This window comes from Barbus barbus (assembly GCF_936440315.1).
Source record: "Barbus barbus genome assembly, chromosome: 17".
Classification (NCBI taxonomy): Eukaryota; Metazoa; Chordata; class Actinopteri; order Cypriniformes; family Cyprinidae; genus Barbus; species Barbus barbus.
Genome location: NC_136745.1, coordinates 11,868,909 through 11,883,628, shown reverse-complemented (window position 1 = coordinate 11,883,628; position 14,720 = coordinate 11,868,909). Strand labels below are relative to the sequence as shown.

The 14,720-nt window shown below is 37.5% G+C and overlaps 2 protein-coding genes across 2 annotated transcripts; both read right to left on the bottom strand.

Annotated features, from left to right (window-relative positions):
* Window positions 1-732: 732 nt before the first annotated feature.
* Window positions 733-8,145, bottom strand: LOC306883458 (transforming growth factor beta-2 proprotein-like). Its single transcript, XM_079438736.1, has 7 exons — window positions 6,512-8,145; window positions 4,836-4,999; window positions 4,507-4,639; window positions 4,290-4,400; window positions 3,393-3,570; window positions 1,937-2,087; window positions 733-1,450 (listed from the first exon to the last, which is right to left on the bottom strand). The coding sequence occupies exons 1-7, from the start codon at window positions 6,858-6,860 to the stop codon at window positions 1,292-1,294; spliced, it is 1,245 nt and encodes a 414-aa protein (XP_079294862.1). The 5' UTR covers window positions 6,861-8,145; the 3' UTR covers window positions 733-1,291.
* Window positions 8,146-11,299: 3,154 nt separating this feature from the next.
* On the bottom strand, window positions 11,300-14,288 carry LOC306883463 (multifunctional methyltransferase subunit TRM112-like protein). The gene is made up of 5 exons (XM_079438743.1): window positions 14,077-14,288; window positions 13,406-13,507; window positions 13,139-13,231; window positions 12,201-12,896; window positions 11,300-11,560 (listed from the first exon to the last, which is right to left on the bottom strand). Exons 1-4 carry the CDS (start codon window positions 14,149-14,151, stop codon window positions 12,798-12,800), a joined length of 369 nt encoding a protein of 122 aa, XP_079294869.1. The 5' UTR covers window positions 14,152-14,288; the 3' UTR covers window positions 11,300-11,560; window positions 12,201-12,797.
* Window positions 14,289-14,720: the final 432 nt, after the last annotated feature.

The following is a 14,720-nucleotide window of genomic DNA, read 5'->3' as shown; positions in this document are numbered from 1 at the left end:
TCAAGTTGTTTTCACTGAGCAAGAGACAGAGGAATTTGCTCGTTTTAGCTCTGGCAGCCAAACACAGAAACCCTGTCATTCCCGACAGATCATTCTCACCGGCCACAGATAAACATTTAAGCGGTGTTTTTCACTCAAAAACAAACTTTTAACGCCATGCCAGCACCTATAGGTTTTAAAGGACACGTTGAGGCTTTGTAGGCAGAACGAAAACAAACAGGCGATATATAGGCCAAGTCAACATTCCTTCCGACTTCCCACAGATCAGACGAAATTATATCGCTCAGCATTATAGGGTGTGGATGGCACTGCCAGATTATACAAATCAAAGCCATCACATGGTGCGTTTGAAAAGTGTCCTACAGGCGATTTCGACTCAGTGGGTCGGCCCACTTTTCGCCCACTGTTCTTTCTGCCATGTCACCACAAACCCTGAACCCCAAGCGTTTAAATTTGGCGTTCCGTGAGTGGTCGGTGTCTGGAAATTGTTCACATCCTGTTTACGTCGGAGATTTTCTAACCTCGAACCGCATCTGGCTGTTGAGTGCACTAGTCAAATCTGCATTTTCAGTGAGTGCAGACCACACAGTTATCGTTTGAAGAAAAAACTAAACATTGAGAGTAGGTCACGTGCTGGGCCGTATACTGAATAAATATAAGCCACAGCCAATAATCTACTTAGAGAAACTTCTATAAATGTGACGAAAATGAATAAAAAGCCCACAAAATATTATCTAATCAAAATTTATTGTATTTAGCAAATAAACACATATAAACATCACCAAAAACTATTTACACTTGCAAAAATATAAACCGATCTACAGTAAACTTCATACAAAATCTAAAAAAGATGTACTGCTGGCGTGTATTTTGTGTCACTTTTGCGATACTGAAAATGTTAGTCAAAAAAGCTTATTTATTAGACTATTACCAATGCAGATGCTTTATGTATGAATATACGCTATTCCTCATACCACAAGTTTGTAGGTATAGTTCACCCAAAAATAAAGATTTATTTCTTTTTTCTGTAGACCATAAAAGACGACATTTTGAGAAATGTCTCAGTGTCACAGTGGAAGTCAATGGTTTGGTTCCCAACATTCTTAAGAATATTTGGTGTTTGTCAGAAGAAAGAAATGCATACAATTTTGGAACGACATGAGGACAATTTTCATTTTTGGGTGTAGTATCCCTTTAAGATGCCGTTCATTTAGATGTTAGTTTGCTCTCCTCTGATCCACCTGTTTTCTGTTCTCCGTTTGAGATCTCTATGTCTTCCCTCTCCACTTCATCAACGGCACTTGCAGGACCGGACCACCATGTTGGAGAGCTGTTCCACACGGGGGGTTCGGCCTAGGAAATAAACAATGGTGAGGGGCTCTAGGTCCTGAGGAACACAACACGGGGATGCTGATGCTTCTGGATTCATTTTATTATACAGCGGGAGAATCTAAAAGGAAGACAGACAGAGAAACACTGTAAGCAGACACAGAAAACAACATCTACATGCAACATTTTAGAGTGAACTCTCCAACACTGCACATACAAGCATACAAATGTCAATGCCTTTCAGTTTTAATGACAAAGAGAAGTATCAAGAAGAATCGTACATATGAAAATGGGCTGAGAATTGTAATCTAGTTGAGGAAGAAAGGAATCATGTCTTTGTTGCAGTTTGTCTGGCGATCATGGTATAAGACTTATTCACCTTACAAATGATAATTGACTGCAAAAATGCTACAAAACGTATATCAGATTATGTGAGAAAGTGTGATGTGCTGAAGCAAGACAGACACCATTTTTGTAATCAGCAACCCTAAATTAGTAAGAAACCAGCACTGAATTTCATTCAGCAAATATGATGCAGGGCAGTGTAATCTTTGAGCTGGCATTCCTGATCCAACCTTCAAACATGCTCAGTCTGATCAATATTTACCATGTTGTAGTGGTTTTCTGCGCTCCATAGGTAAGGACAGTTCCCCGCACAGAAATTAGCTTTGTACCCTTTTGGCTCGTGGATCCACTTCCAGTTCAAGTCCCGACGGAAATCAATATACAGAGACCTCAGACAGCAGCCCTGTTCAGTCCTGGAGGAGGTAAAATGATTGGTTGCAATGCATCATGCTTTGTTTAAAAAGTAGTTTACCTAAAAATGAGTGTTTTGATAAGAGCAACAGACTGGATATATAGTTTTATTTCAGTTTTAGTTATTCATTTTATTTCCAGTTATTTCCTGATTTTAGGGCTTCAACTATACGAAACTAACTGAAATAAGTTTTGGATCTAATATTTAGATTTTATTTCACCTTGATATCAATTAGCAATTGGTTTTAGTTACCAATAACAAGTTGCATTCTTAATTCTATATTCTTATATTCTTAAAAAAAACGAACAAAAAAAAACAATTCACAATTCATTTGTGCTCCATGGAAGAAATAATGTCAGTTTGGAACAACACTGTAAATTATGTGAGCAAATGATGAGAGAATTTTCATTTTTGGGTGGACTAAATAATTGCTGTCCAGTTTTGACTCCAGCAACAAATTCAGATTTGACTTAAATGTGACCATTTCTATGTTGCTTAGCACAGAGGAACCACTCCACATAACAAATAGACTTTAAAATGGCATTTACTCCCAGGACAGACAAGATGCAGACTGCATATCAGACATGACACTCCCTGGGCGAGTCGCTGCATGTGTTCTATGGGTGTGTGTGATGCAATATAATCTAGACTACTATTTTACCTGTACATGCATTAGGATCAATCTCATCCAGCGCTGTGTGTCTCTGTTGGTTCCTGATTCGTTTTTCATGCAATGTTTTTGTTTTCTTGCATTAACAGGGGACTCCTGAGCTTCTATTCAAAGATTTGATATATGACTGCCACTATCCGATGAGAGCTGAATAATGACACTGCTGTATTCCATAGAGCTTCTTATAGCTGAATGGGACTTGTTTTATATTTGATGAACTTTACGCAGTAATTGAACTGAACTGAATCAACACTGAACTGACTTGAGCTGCATAATGACACTATTGTCATTACAGCAGAATTTGGATATTTGACGAAGTATGAATAATTGATTCTGTTATTTTCCTGTTTATTACTGTATGTATTAACAGTATGTATTGTAAAATAAAGTGCTATATAAATAAAGGTAACTTGACAAAATACTGTATATTAAGCGTAATACTGAAATCCTTCAGAGCCAATTATACTAGTTTTTTGCATCTGTTTTTATACTAACATTCATTTTGAAATCTAGCTTTTTTTAATGTGAGCTGGCATGGAACAGACAGTTAAGATTCTAGAAAAATATCTGATTCTCAGTAAAAAAATCAGTATTCCAGAGACATGACACACACTCCAGCACTCTTTCTCTCTGTACCGTGTGCATATGGTTGTGTCGGCTGCTGATCTCTTCTTGCGGTTTTTCTTAGTGGGACTGTCCAGACGGTCGGTGGGCAGCAGGGTGAGTATCAAATGGGGAGTTTTTGTGCTGAATTCAATCTGTCCTTTAGTCATGCCTGGTCTTCTGTTCTGCTTTATAAGGTCGTCATCAATGCCTGGGAAAGAATCGATCCAAAATATCAATGACAAGAAATGATGCTATGAGATTCCTATGACATTAACAATGTTCCACTAACATTTTTCAACTAGGAAAGTGCACTTTTTGTCTTCATTCTGAACAGTATTTTTACTATTAGGATGTCTGGTGAAGGCATTGAAGTTGGCCAAAAAGTCACTGTTTTAAAAGTTTTAAAGTCAAATATGTTTATAGAGTTGAGTGTTGCACTTGTCTTCTAAAATTTGAAACTTTATGAAATATTATGAAAAGGTGATTCTGCTGTCTTTCAAATAAATGGCAGTTTGTTTGATATTTGACATTCATATTTTTTAAACTTAAGCACCCAAATACTTTTTGGGGGGCACTGTACATGTAAAAAAAAATCTAACTTTTATTGCAGCATTGTACAACTCTAAATATAAGACAAATAAATCAAATTTTAAAAAACTATTTTTATTATTTGTGTGTGTGTATATTATATTTTTAATTAATTAATTATAATTTTTTTTTTACTATTCTTTGACATGTTAGGATGCTTTGTTGTTGAGTTGAATGTTGAAATTGAGTTGAACACCGAGGAAGGCTCTTAAAAGTCAAAAGGCTTTTGCTAACAATATTTTTAATTAATTGGCCCATGTTTATTAAAAGGTTTTTCATTTTCTACTACTTGATTGCCTTTCTTGTTTTCATAAAAATTTAGTTTGATGAGAATATGACCTGCAAATCTGGCTTCCAACTCTTCACTCTTGTTAGGGACGATATTGTTTGTGGAAGGGACGAATGTACAGCAGGAACAGTGAACGCTGATCTTGAGTCCGAGATTCCTCTCTAAAGGAGAAAAAGATCAGAAAAAGGAAATACTTTTCATTTGACTTACTCTTCTGCTTCATCGAGCAGTAAATATATGTTCAAACCTCCAGATGAACTCACTGACCTCTGAACGCCATCCACTCCTTCACAGTCTCAGTGACGTCGACAGAAAGCCACGCCCCCTTGGCTCGAGGCTCAACTGTTCTGGAGTCGATGTACCTCTGAGACGGTGCTGTCACGCCGTGAGATTTGAGAATCTGTGGGTGTGAAGGGAAAAACCACAAGCTTATTTGACTTACCCATTCATTCATCTGCTGGTCTATTTCTTGCACTGTACAGCATGAGAAAATACATGAGGAATCAAACCCTGAGGATTCAGCTGCCGCCACTCGCTGCTCATCTTTGGAACAACCCAAGCCTTTTGTCTGGAAAAACCACATGCGATTCTCTCACCTGGTATATTTCCACACGCTGCTCTGTGGTGCGGGCCTGTGGGTTTGGTGCTCTGAAGATGCGAAATTCTGCTTTGACCAAAGTACTGGAATTTCGCTCCACGTTGGTGACGTCGAAGCCCACTATCCTGAAGTACGGGCTCTGAAGAACTGGGTTGATTGAGTCTGTGGAACAAAAGCAGGATTCAGTTTGGCCTTATTTACACTTCGTGGTCTGTGCGTGGTTTTCAGAGGGTCAACCTCAAGGAAATAAAACTTGCTTTGGTGCCAAAGCAGCAGATGTAATGACTAACCCCTTTCAGCTTCTCAGAGGCCTCACTGAACTCAAGCTGCCTTATTATTAGCAACAAAATTGTATATTATAGGTACACTATATATAATGGTTGTTAATATGCCATAGAGATATTTTCAACACTGTACTTTTTTCGAATCTGATACTTTTATTGTATATAAACTATGTGTGTAACTATATATAGTGTGTTTCACCCAAAATCAAAAGAAAACCAATAATTATTTTGCATGAAGCAGACTTCTTTTTTTTAGGGTAACAACAACTACTTTATATTGTGGAATTATTATAATGAAAATTAAGCACATTTGACCTACTACTGACAATGTAGTTTATACCATTATTTTCAATATTTAGTTCGGCAATATGTGATTTATGCAGATTAGAAAAATTGCATTATAGTTGTATTTTTACCATAATACAAAACAATAAATAATAGAAACAGACCAGTAATCTGTTTTGATATTTTATACTGATATTCATACATTATAATTTACACTTTTCTTTTTCAGGAATCAGGGCACATATTTCTCTAAAGAAAAGCACTTAAAAGGGTATTAAAAATAACTAAATAAAATAACTAAATGTATTAAAAGCAAAGATGAAAACAGGTTTGTGACAATTTAGATTGCAAAACTATTTTCTGAAATATAATGGCATTAAAATTGCTCATACATTATATTTTTATTGTGGTTATCTAATAATCAGGTTGTTATTATTGTGTTAAAAAGCAGAAATTAAAATACTGTATATTGGTTATCGTTCATAAAAAGCCAATATTGGTCTAATAAATACTACTATTAATAGATTTTAATAATACAATATGCAATATGAATCACGTTGTTATTTTGTTAAAGCAGAAATAAACAAAAACTGAATATAGTGCATATCGGTTATAGGGCATAAAAATAATATGCATCATCGGTCATAAAAAGGCAAAATTGTTCTAATAAATACTACTATAAAGAGAATTTAATAATACAATATGCAATATTAATCACATTATTGTTGTGTTAGAAAGCAGAAATAAACAAAAATGGAAAATATTGCATATCGGTTATCAGGCAAAAATAATGTGCAATCATATTGGTCAAATATCGGTTGACAGTTTTTTTTTTTTTTTTTTTTCATTAAGCAAAATATAATTTCTAATATTTCGTGGGTGAAATACAACCCAGCCATGTTCTTTAAAAGTGCCACGAGATTGCTTTAACTTTGTAAGACATATTTATCAAACTAATGGCATCTAATCAATAATCATCTTCTTTAAATATTTTGGATATGGGCAAGCTAACTTGTGCACTACAATTAGGTTTAATTACACATCCAGAATCACAGTGCATTCTTTGAATGCGCAACCATATCAGATAAAATTCAATATCACTCACTCGTATCTGTGCGCAGTGGCATCATATTGATCCGCTGCACCTCTTTGGCGTAATAGTCCTCTTCGCTGCTCTCCCGCTCGCACGCGGCTTCGGTCTGGCGCGCGCGCTCCTTCAGCAGCTCCTTGGTGCTGTTGTAAAGTAACATCACCTCGACTGGTACCGACTCCGGTGACGGGCTGGCTTCGGGATTCGGAGGACTCCGGATGCGCAGCTTGCTCAAAATCTGTCCGCGCACCGCCTCGATCCTTTTAGATTTGTGGTCGTCCAAGTTGTAGGACTGACACGTAGAGAATCCCTCCGCAGACACAGACAGTTTGAGAACGAGCAAAGTTAGATTGATGAACCACATGGTTGATTGACAGATGAGAGGCTCGGGTGCGCTCCTCTATAACGCCCGGTCCGCTGGATGTCCTCGGGGAGGGCGCGCACTGAGCGCGTCTCTAGCAATGGGACAAACCCAAAGTGCGTAGGCTGCGCTGCTGGCGCTCTGTGTTCACCAGGTGAATGAGCCGCTCTGCTGTCAGATACGAGCTTTTACCTCCTCATACACTGCCTGACATGTCATTTATGTACTCTTCTAGTCTATTTGGGGGTTAAAAAAAACAATCAGGAAAGAAGATTGCGCAAAGGACATTAGCTCGATGTGTGAATTCCAAGTAGCTTAAAGAAGATCAGTTTTTATCTAAAGGCAATTTTTGAGGCGCAAACGTTTAAGGTACGTCTTATGTAACATATTTTGGCGTCCTTAACAGTTAGCAAAACGACAACTGTCTTACATACTTAAAAAAAGTGTTTTGTAATCTATTTGTAAAATAAATATACAATAAAGTGAGAAACAAGTAGCCTACCTAGTTTTATGTTTGTCAAACCTATGTCAAATGTAAAATATTGGCCAGATTTCTTTGCATGTTGTGATGACAAGCGTAATACAAGAGTCCATTATTACAGACCATGGCAATAATATGAATCCGTATGGAATCTATATACACAGGCTTTCCATCATATTTCCCCGGGTTTTAAGTATTTACCGGTAAGGTAATAAATGGATCAGTTCCTCATGCTCGTCTGGTATCCAATGATTCAGAGAGAAACTCCAAGTGCTGCTTTGAATTCTTGTGGTTTGTCTTGGAGCTTTAGTGAGGACCGCTAGTACTTTCTTTTAAAGTGACTCTCCAGCTCCTTTCCCATGATAGCTATAAGAGACCGGGTCAGATTTTATTCTCTTTTCTTACAGCCTCGAGTCAAGATGCAGACATCCAAAAGTTCAATCAAGACCCTGAAGTTGCTTTAGGAAAATAAAATTATCCCATGACAAAGACCGGCTGTCTCCAGCATAGAGTTGAACTGGATTTAATATAAACAAAATGAAAAAATGCTAGTCTAGGCTTGGCCTACCAGAGTACATCTTTTGCGAAGAGTAATCCATTTAAAAGGAGAGAGGGGGAAAAAAACGACAAGACCGTCAACAAAAACGTCTGACATCAAAGAAAGTCTCTGAAGGTGTGAACTCAACTACTCTGCTATAATTAAAAACACAAACCTCTTTGGCTTCCAGAGCTACCAAAAACATATCTTCAACAAAACAAGTCCCTAAAGTTTTCTGAAGTTTGAAAGGAAGAAAAAAAACACTCAGCAGTTGTGTGTGGGAGAAAGGGAGGGAGAGAGAGGAGAGAGAGCGAGATGGAGAAGCATAGAAAACTACGAGGACTCAAATGGATGTCTACAATAAAAAATGTTAAAATAATAAACATTTGATTTAAAGATTCAAGTCAATGGGTCTAAATATTCAGTGAAAAGTTTGAATATTTAAAACATGAATTGATCTGATGAATTGATGAATTGAACTATATCATCTTTCAACTTTATCAATTTAATATTTTCATAAATATTGTGAATTCCCATTTCAGTGCACGTTGGTTATGCCAAACTGATTTTGATTTGGTTGGCAAAACGTTTAGTCAGCCTTTTAATCAGATACTTTATTTTTTACTATCTCCAGACATTTACAGAACCTAGAAATTTAATCGCCACACAAATATCTAAATGAACTGCTTCAGAAATGTAAAACATGTTCATCATAGAAAAGGTGTTATTTTTGTTTATATGAATTACATTTTAATGCATTTAAAGAACTTCATAGATCTTAATAGAAGCTTTGTTATATAATAATTTGGTTGTGTTATCATAAAAAGTCACCAGAACAAAGCTGCAGAAGTCTATTTAGCAGTTTTCCTGTGAAATATTAGTATTTCTCACAGACTTTTCCAGATGGCATCACTGCATAACAATGGTGACACTTTTTTGGAATCTTTCCTTGGCAACCGTGTTTCCAAGCAGCAGTTTTTATATTTAATAAAAATCTTTACAAACAGTCAAATATCCACCACAGCAGGCTGAAGTTACTGACTGTTTCTTAATTTGTTTACCTTGGAAATAAGACAATGTGCTTTTCTAATCCAATATTTCCTTCATGCATTTAACAGACCCGTTTTAAAAAAGACCCACTGGACACATTTAAAATAGATTTACTGGATATTAATTTCACCTTCCATTTTGTTTCCTGAAGAGAAATGATATATATCCAAGGCCTCAATCTAAGCTTTCCCATCCTTTCATTTTATACACCCTTCCTTACTTTCCTTCCACTCCCTATCTTTCTTCTCATTGTTAATTACAGCTCACCATCTACATGATCATTAATCTTTCAAAAACAGCTTTATAGCTGCTCTCTCCACCTCTCCATTATGACATTATTATAGTTTGGCCAAGAGGGCTGTAATTGAACTTCAAGAGAAGGCAGAAGGTATACGACACCAAAAGCCTTGCAGAAATTAGATATTAGGAGCCAAAAAGAGACACCAGAGGGCTGGAATTTTTCAAGGGCTGAAACCATTTCCAAAGAATGGATATTTTACTTGTTTAAACGTGAATTCAGTGTTTGAGCTCTGGTAAAGAATCTGAAAAAACATGGAGTAATCTTGACGTGAACGTGGATTCTCGAGCGCCATCAGGCGGCCGCGGTATTGCAATATAAGATTTAAAAATGGAGAGCTCGAAAACAGTTTATCCCGTTTTTTCTTTTAACCTCCCTCAAACTAAATATAGTCGCTGCCTTGCCACGTCATGTTGCTCTCAGAGGTTTCTGTGTGATATGAATAAGTCCTTGGTTCAGTAGCTTCAGTAGCTTGTTCCAAGAAGCTACTACAGCTGACCTAGATAATCTCAGACAAGAGCACTCACTACACTACAGGAAGACAAACATACTGAGACTACAGCAGCTTCATGGCCTTAGGTACTGGGTTATTATTGTAAATAAAACTATTAAAAAACTTATTGTTAATTAAATATATCTAAAATAAAATAAAATATAAATATTAATGGAAAATAAATGACTAAATGTAAAACTGAAATAAGTTTCAAGTACGTTAAGTTAAAGAACTAAAATTACTAACTCGAAATAAAAACTAAAACTGAACTAAAAATAAAATGAATGAACCTAAATAGTAATAAAAAACAAAACAATAAAAGGTGTGTATATGTGATATATATATATATATATATACACACATATACATATATACACATATTTGTGTGTGTGTGCAGTACGGGTCGGCAGTAACACATCCAGCACCATCACACTGAACACTGGGGCCCCCCAAGGATGTGTGCTGAGCCCCCTCCTCTTCACTCTGCTGACCCACGACTGCACACCATCACACAACTCCAACATTTTCATTAAGTTTGCGGATGACACGACTGTGGTGGGTCTCATCAGCAACAGAGATGAGACAAACTACAGGAGCGAGGTGAGCCGCCTGGCCGGGTGGTGCAGTGACAACAATCTCTCTCTGAACGTGAAGACGAAGGAGATTGTTGTTGACTTCAGGAGAGTACACACTCAGCATGCCCCTCTGACCATCAACGGTGCGGTGCGACTGTGGAGAGAGTGAGCAGCACCAAGTTCCTGGGTGTGCACATCACTGAGGACCTCTCCTGGACTAACAACACTGTAGCACTGGCCAAGAAAGCACATCAGCGTCTCTACTTCCTCCGCAAACTCAGAAGAGCCAGAGCCCCGGCCCCCATCATGTGCACCTTCTACAGAGGCACCATCGAGAGCATCCTAACTAGCTGCATCACTGTGTGGTATGGCGCTTGCAACGCATCCTGCCGCAAGTCACTTCAACGCATAGTGAGAGCAGCTGAGAAGATCGTTGGTGTCTCTCTCCCCTCCCTCCAGGACATTTACAACACCCGTCTCACCCGCAGAGCCCTCCACATTGCAGGTGATCCCACCCACCCGACACACAGCTTCTTCAGTCTGCTGCCATCAGGGAGGAGACTGCGGAGTCTCCAGGCGAGGACCAGCAGACTGAAGGACAGCTTCATACATCAGGCTGTCAAGCTGAACTCCCTCCCGTCCTTGCCCCCCCCTCCCCTCTTTCACCCCCATTTAACACAGCAACACACTAGGAACTCTGACTCTGTGACACTCCCCCCACCGACCAACAAACTGTGACCGGCACCCGTCACTTGTGCAGCATTGGCTGATCACTACCCATCCAACATTGACTGCAAATTACCTCTTCGGATAGTCTGACAAAAATCTATCCGAACAGTCACTTCAACTTGTCACTTTAACAGACTGATAAGCTCTTCTTGCACTACACTCATAACAAAACAAAACAAATCTGCACAGTTTTGTTTTTGTACATTCAATTGGTTTGCACTCCCATCTATTCTGCCATGTGCCTTAAGCACTTTATCTATCTCTCTTTTTTTTATTTTCTACAATGTCCTCAGACTGATAAGCTCTTTTGCACTACAAATATATCTACACAGTGTTGTTTTTATTTAACTGGTTTTGCACTCTATCTGCCAGGCGCCTTATGCCACTTTATCGATCTAATTCTTTTTTTCTACAATATCCTCATTTGTATATTTGTATAGCTGTATGTACATATGTTTAAACTGTATTTATCTGTATCTGAACGTGTTTAATGTTAACTGTATGCACCAAGGGTCTGAGAGTAACGCAATTTAAATTCTCTGTATGTATTAGGGCTGTATACCTTGGAGAACCTGGCGATACGATACATACCTCGATACACAGGTCACGATTCGATACGTACCTCGATACAGAGCTGTCTCGATACGATTTGATACAATGTGACACGATTCGATACGATTCAATAAAAATACATGGGCCAGAGCCAATTAGTTAATGCTGAACACATTTACTCAACAAACAGAACTCTGCATTTTTCTTCAATTTATTGAAGACAAAGTGCATTATAACAAAGTGCATTTTGCTTAAATATTTGCAACTTTAAGTGCTCTGATTAATTGTACACAAATTGTATTAATCTGGAAATTACCACAAGTCAACATTTAACTTTCCAAGGGTACAGTCTGAGCTCACACAAGCACAACATCTTCTTCTTATTATTCTTAACTTCTTATTAAATCTTCTTATAATTCTTTTTTGTGACACCATGTACTGCCATAACATATTTCACTATGAAATCACATCTTGCTTTAACATTTTCCATGAGTTTTTTGAAACTCGCGGGCGCCGCTGCGCCCCCTAATGGCTGGGCGGAGTATCGATACTAAGGGCTAGAATATCGATACTGTATCTTTTTTTATTATATCGGTATGTATCTAAGAATCGATATTTTGAGCACACCCCTAGTATGTATGTGCTGTACATGTGGAAGAATTGACAATAAAGCTGACTTGACTTGACTTAATTTTTAACCTAGTGGTTAACAACTTTACATCCACAAAAACATGACACCTGTTAAAATATTAATATAAAACACATTATTTAGGCCTAAAATCTAAATTTAGGGGCAGATCAGATAACATACAGATAATATAACCAAAGAGACATAAGCAACTGATATAAATGAATAAATAAATAATACACATGCACACACACACACACAGACACCACACTAGTATTATTATTATTCTAAAAAAATAGTCATTATTATTTTCAGGTCGCACCAACAAGTAATAGAAGACGATTTGTATAAAAAAGAATCTACTAAAGCCCAACCTAATCAATACAAATTTATTTCATATTTTATAAAGCACAATATATAATGACAGAAACAAATTAATGCAAAGCAACCACATGTTAGTTGAACATGACTATAAATCAGAATAACTTGTGATGGTCTTATGTTTCTCTCCATTATCCTTTGAAGAAAACGCCATCCCAAATATGTGGATCTGACATTCAGTATCTTTTCTTCTGGGACACATGTAGCAGCTTGATCTACTCGCCTTCATTGAGTAACATGTTGGGAACACCTTTGGAGATTGGAAACTCTCGGCCAGATTCAGGACACTGTAAACATCCCTCTAAAACCTCAACCTATGAGGAAAGAGAACACCGCTATTAGCACTAATTCACTTCAACAAAGTTCAAATTTGATATCTTTCTATCTTCTGACCAATGTAATCAATCTTTTAATATTTTTCCTCTTTTGGGAAGTCACAGAAATGCTATAATTTCTGCTTCTGAGAAGCCCGGACATGTGAAAAGGGTCCATAGGAAACTACTAAACTATTAAAATGAAAAACATTAGTTTCTATAAGTCATCTGATGTATCTCACCTCCAGAAGAATTCTGTGAACTTTACGCAGGAACTCCTCATCATTTTCATAGTCTGGTATGAGAGTGCTGGGCAGGTCTTGAGACTGTCCAAGCTGTTAAAACACTTCATGAGTATCCATCAGTGAAATGCATTATTTTAGATGGTAATATGTATCATGCACAGACAAAAACCTCCTGCTTTTTAAACAGTACTTACTGGAAAGCTGTACAAATTCACCCTCCTAATGAAATATCATTGAAATGACATCCAGTGGGTCTTCACTCACCCATTCTGCTGCCTGGATCAATGCACTCCACTCCAGCTTAGGAATCATTCTGCTCACAAACTGAGTATTGAACTCCAGCTCATTCACTTTCACTTCTGTTGCCTTCATTCATGAGCCAAGACAGAACAAGAGTCAGATTTGTCATTCAAAAGCATAGTCCCTCTCTCTCTCTTTCTCCACACACACACACACACACACACACACTTGTTGGTTTTGTGGTTTACGGGGACTCTCCATAGGCGTAATGGTTTTTATACTGAACAAACTGTGTGTACTATTGCCCTACACCAACCCTACACCTAAACTTAGCCCTCACAGGAGACTTTGTGCATTTTCAGATTTTCAAAAAAACACCATTTAGTATGTTTTTTAAGCTTTTTGAATTACGGCGACATAGGCAGTGTCCTCATAAACCACCTTCATATTGTAATACCTCGTCATACCCATGTTAGTATACAAATTTGTGTCCTCATAAACCACATAAACATGCGCGCGCGCACACACACACTATAGGTACATAATAAGTATTCATCTTCTGCAGTTCGGCATGTTAATTCAGCTTATCCTGTCACATTCAGCCCTAAATGACTGCTGCATGCTTTCATTCAAAAATGTATCTCAAAAATAAATAAACACTTATTATTAATAAAAACACTGCACGTCAAGCTCACCTTTATAATAAGTGGGTATCCTTTAGTCACACCTTTCACGTGGGATGTTAACATGTTATGCGTTAACAGCTTCATCTCGGCAGTATGTGGCTATTTATTTCAGAAACAAAGTTTAATGAATATAAAAGCGTTACGTTATAAACAACAAACACATGCGTTTTGGCGATGACTGCATGCAACCTCTAAAACAAGCACCCTGAGAAACAAAGCGCGGTGTGTTTGGTTCCGCGTGCAGAGCTGCAGTAGCTGGCTTAGGACTGCATTATTTCAGAGACTAATTTGTTGAGTCTAAATTACAATTATACAAATGTGTGTTTCTTTAGTGGTTCTGAATGTTGATGTCAAACGTCTTGTTCAAAAAAAGTGCAAAATTATCATAATGTCCTCCAAACTAAAATTCAAAATCTTTTTTGTAATTGTAACAAGTAAACACTCACACATAGTGACATGTGGGAAAATTTTAAATGACAGTATAACAACGGTTTGATATAACTTTACCCTCTATCACATTTGACATTTCTGCTCCTTATTTGGGAGTCACACTTGAGATCTTCACGGTCAAAAGTGGCAGACACCTAAAATGTATATATTTTATAGTTTTGAAGCCAGATTAGTGTCATCTGGTGGGAGTAAAATAAGAAAAA

Bases quoted from the DNA above. Each gene is read 5' to 3' on its own strand.
- LOC306883458 (XM_079438736.1), bottom strand. From the start codon at position 6,860: ATGTGGTTCATCAATCTAACTTTGCTCGTTCTCAAACTGTCTGTGTCT. The intron at 4,401-4,506 runs GTCAGTGAGTTC...TTTCTCCTTTAG, and splicing joins GGAGTGGATGGCGTTCAGAG to AGAGGAATCTCGGACTCAAG. The intron at 2,088-3,392 runs GTACAGAGAGAA...TACCTCCTCCAG, and splicing joins GACACAACCATATGCACACG to GACTGAACAGGGCTGCTGTC.
- LOC306883463 (XM_079438743.1), bottom strand. From the start codon at position 14,151: ATGAAGCTGTTAACGCATAACATGTTAACATCCCACGTGAAAGGTGTG. The intron at 13,508-14,076 runs GTGAGCTTGACG...TCATGAATGAAG, and splicing joins GATACCCACTTATTATAAAG to GCAACAGAAGTGAAAGTGAA. The intron at 12,897-13,138 runs GTGAGATACATC...CTTTCCTCATAG, and splicing joins TTCACAGAATTCTTCTGGAG to GTTGAGGTTTTAGAGGGATG.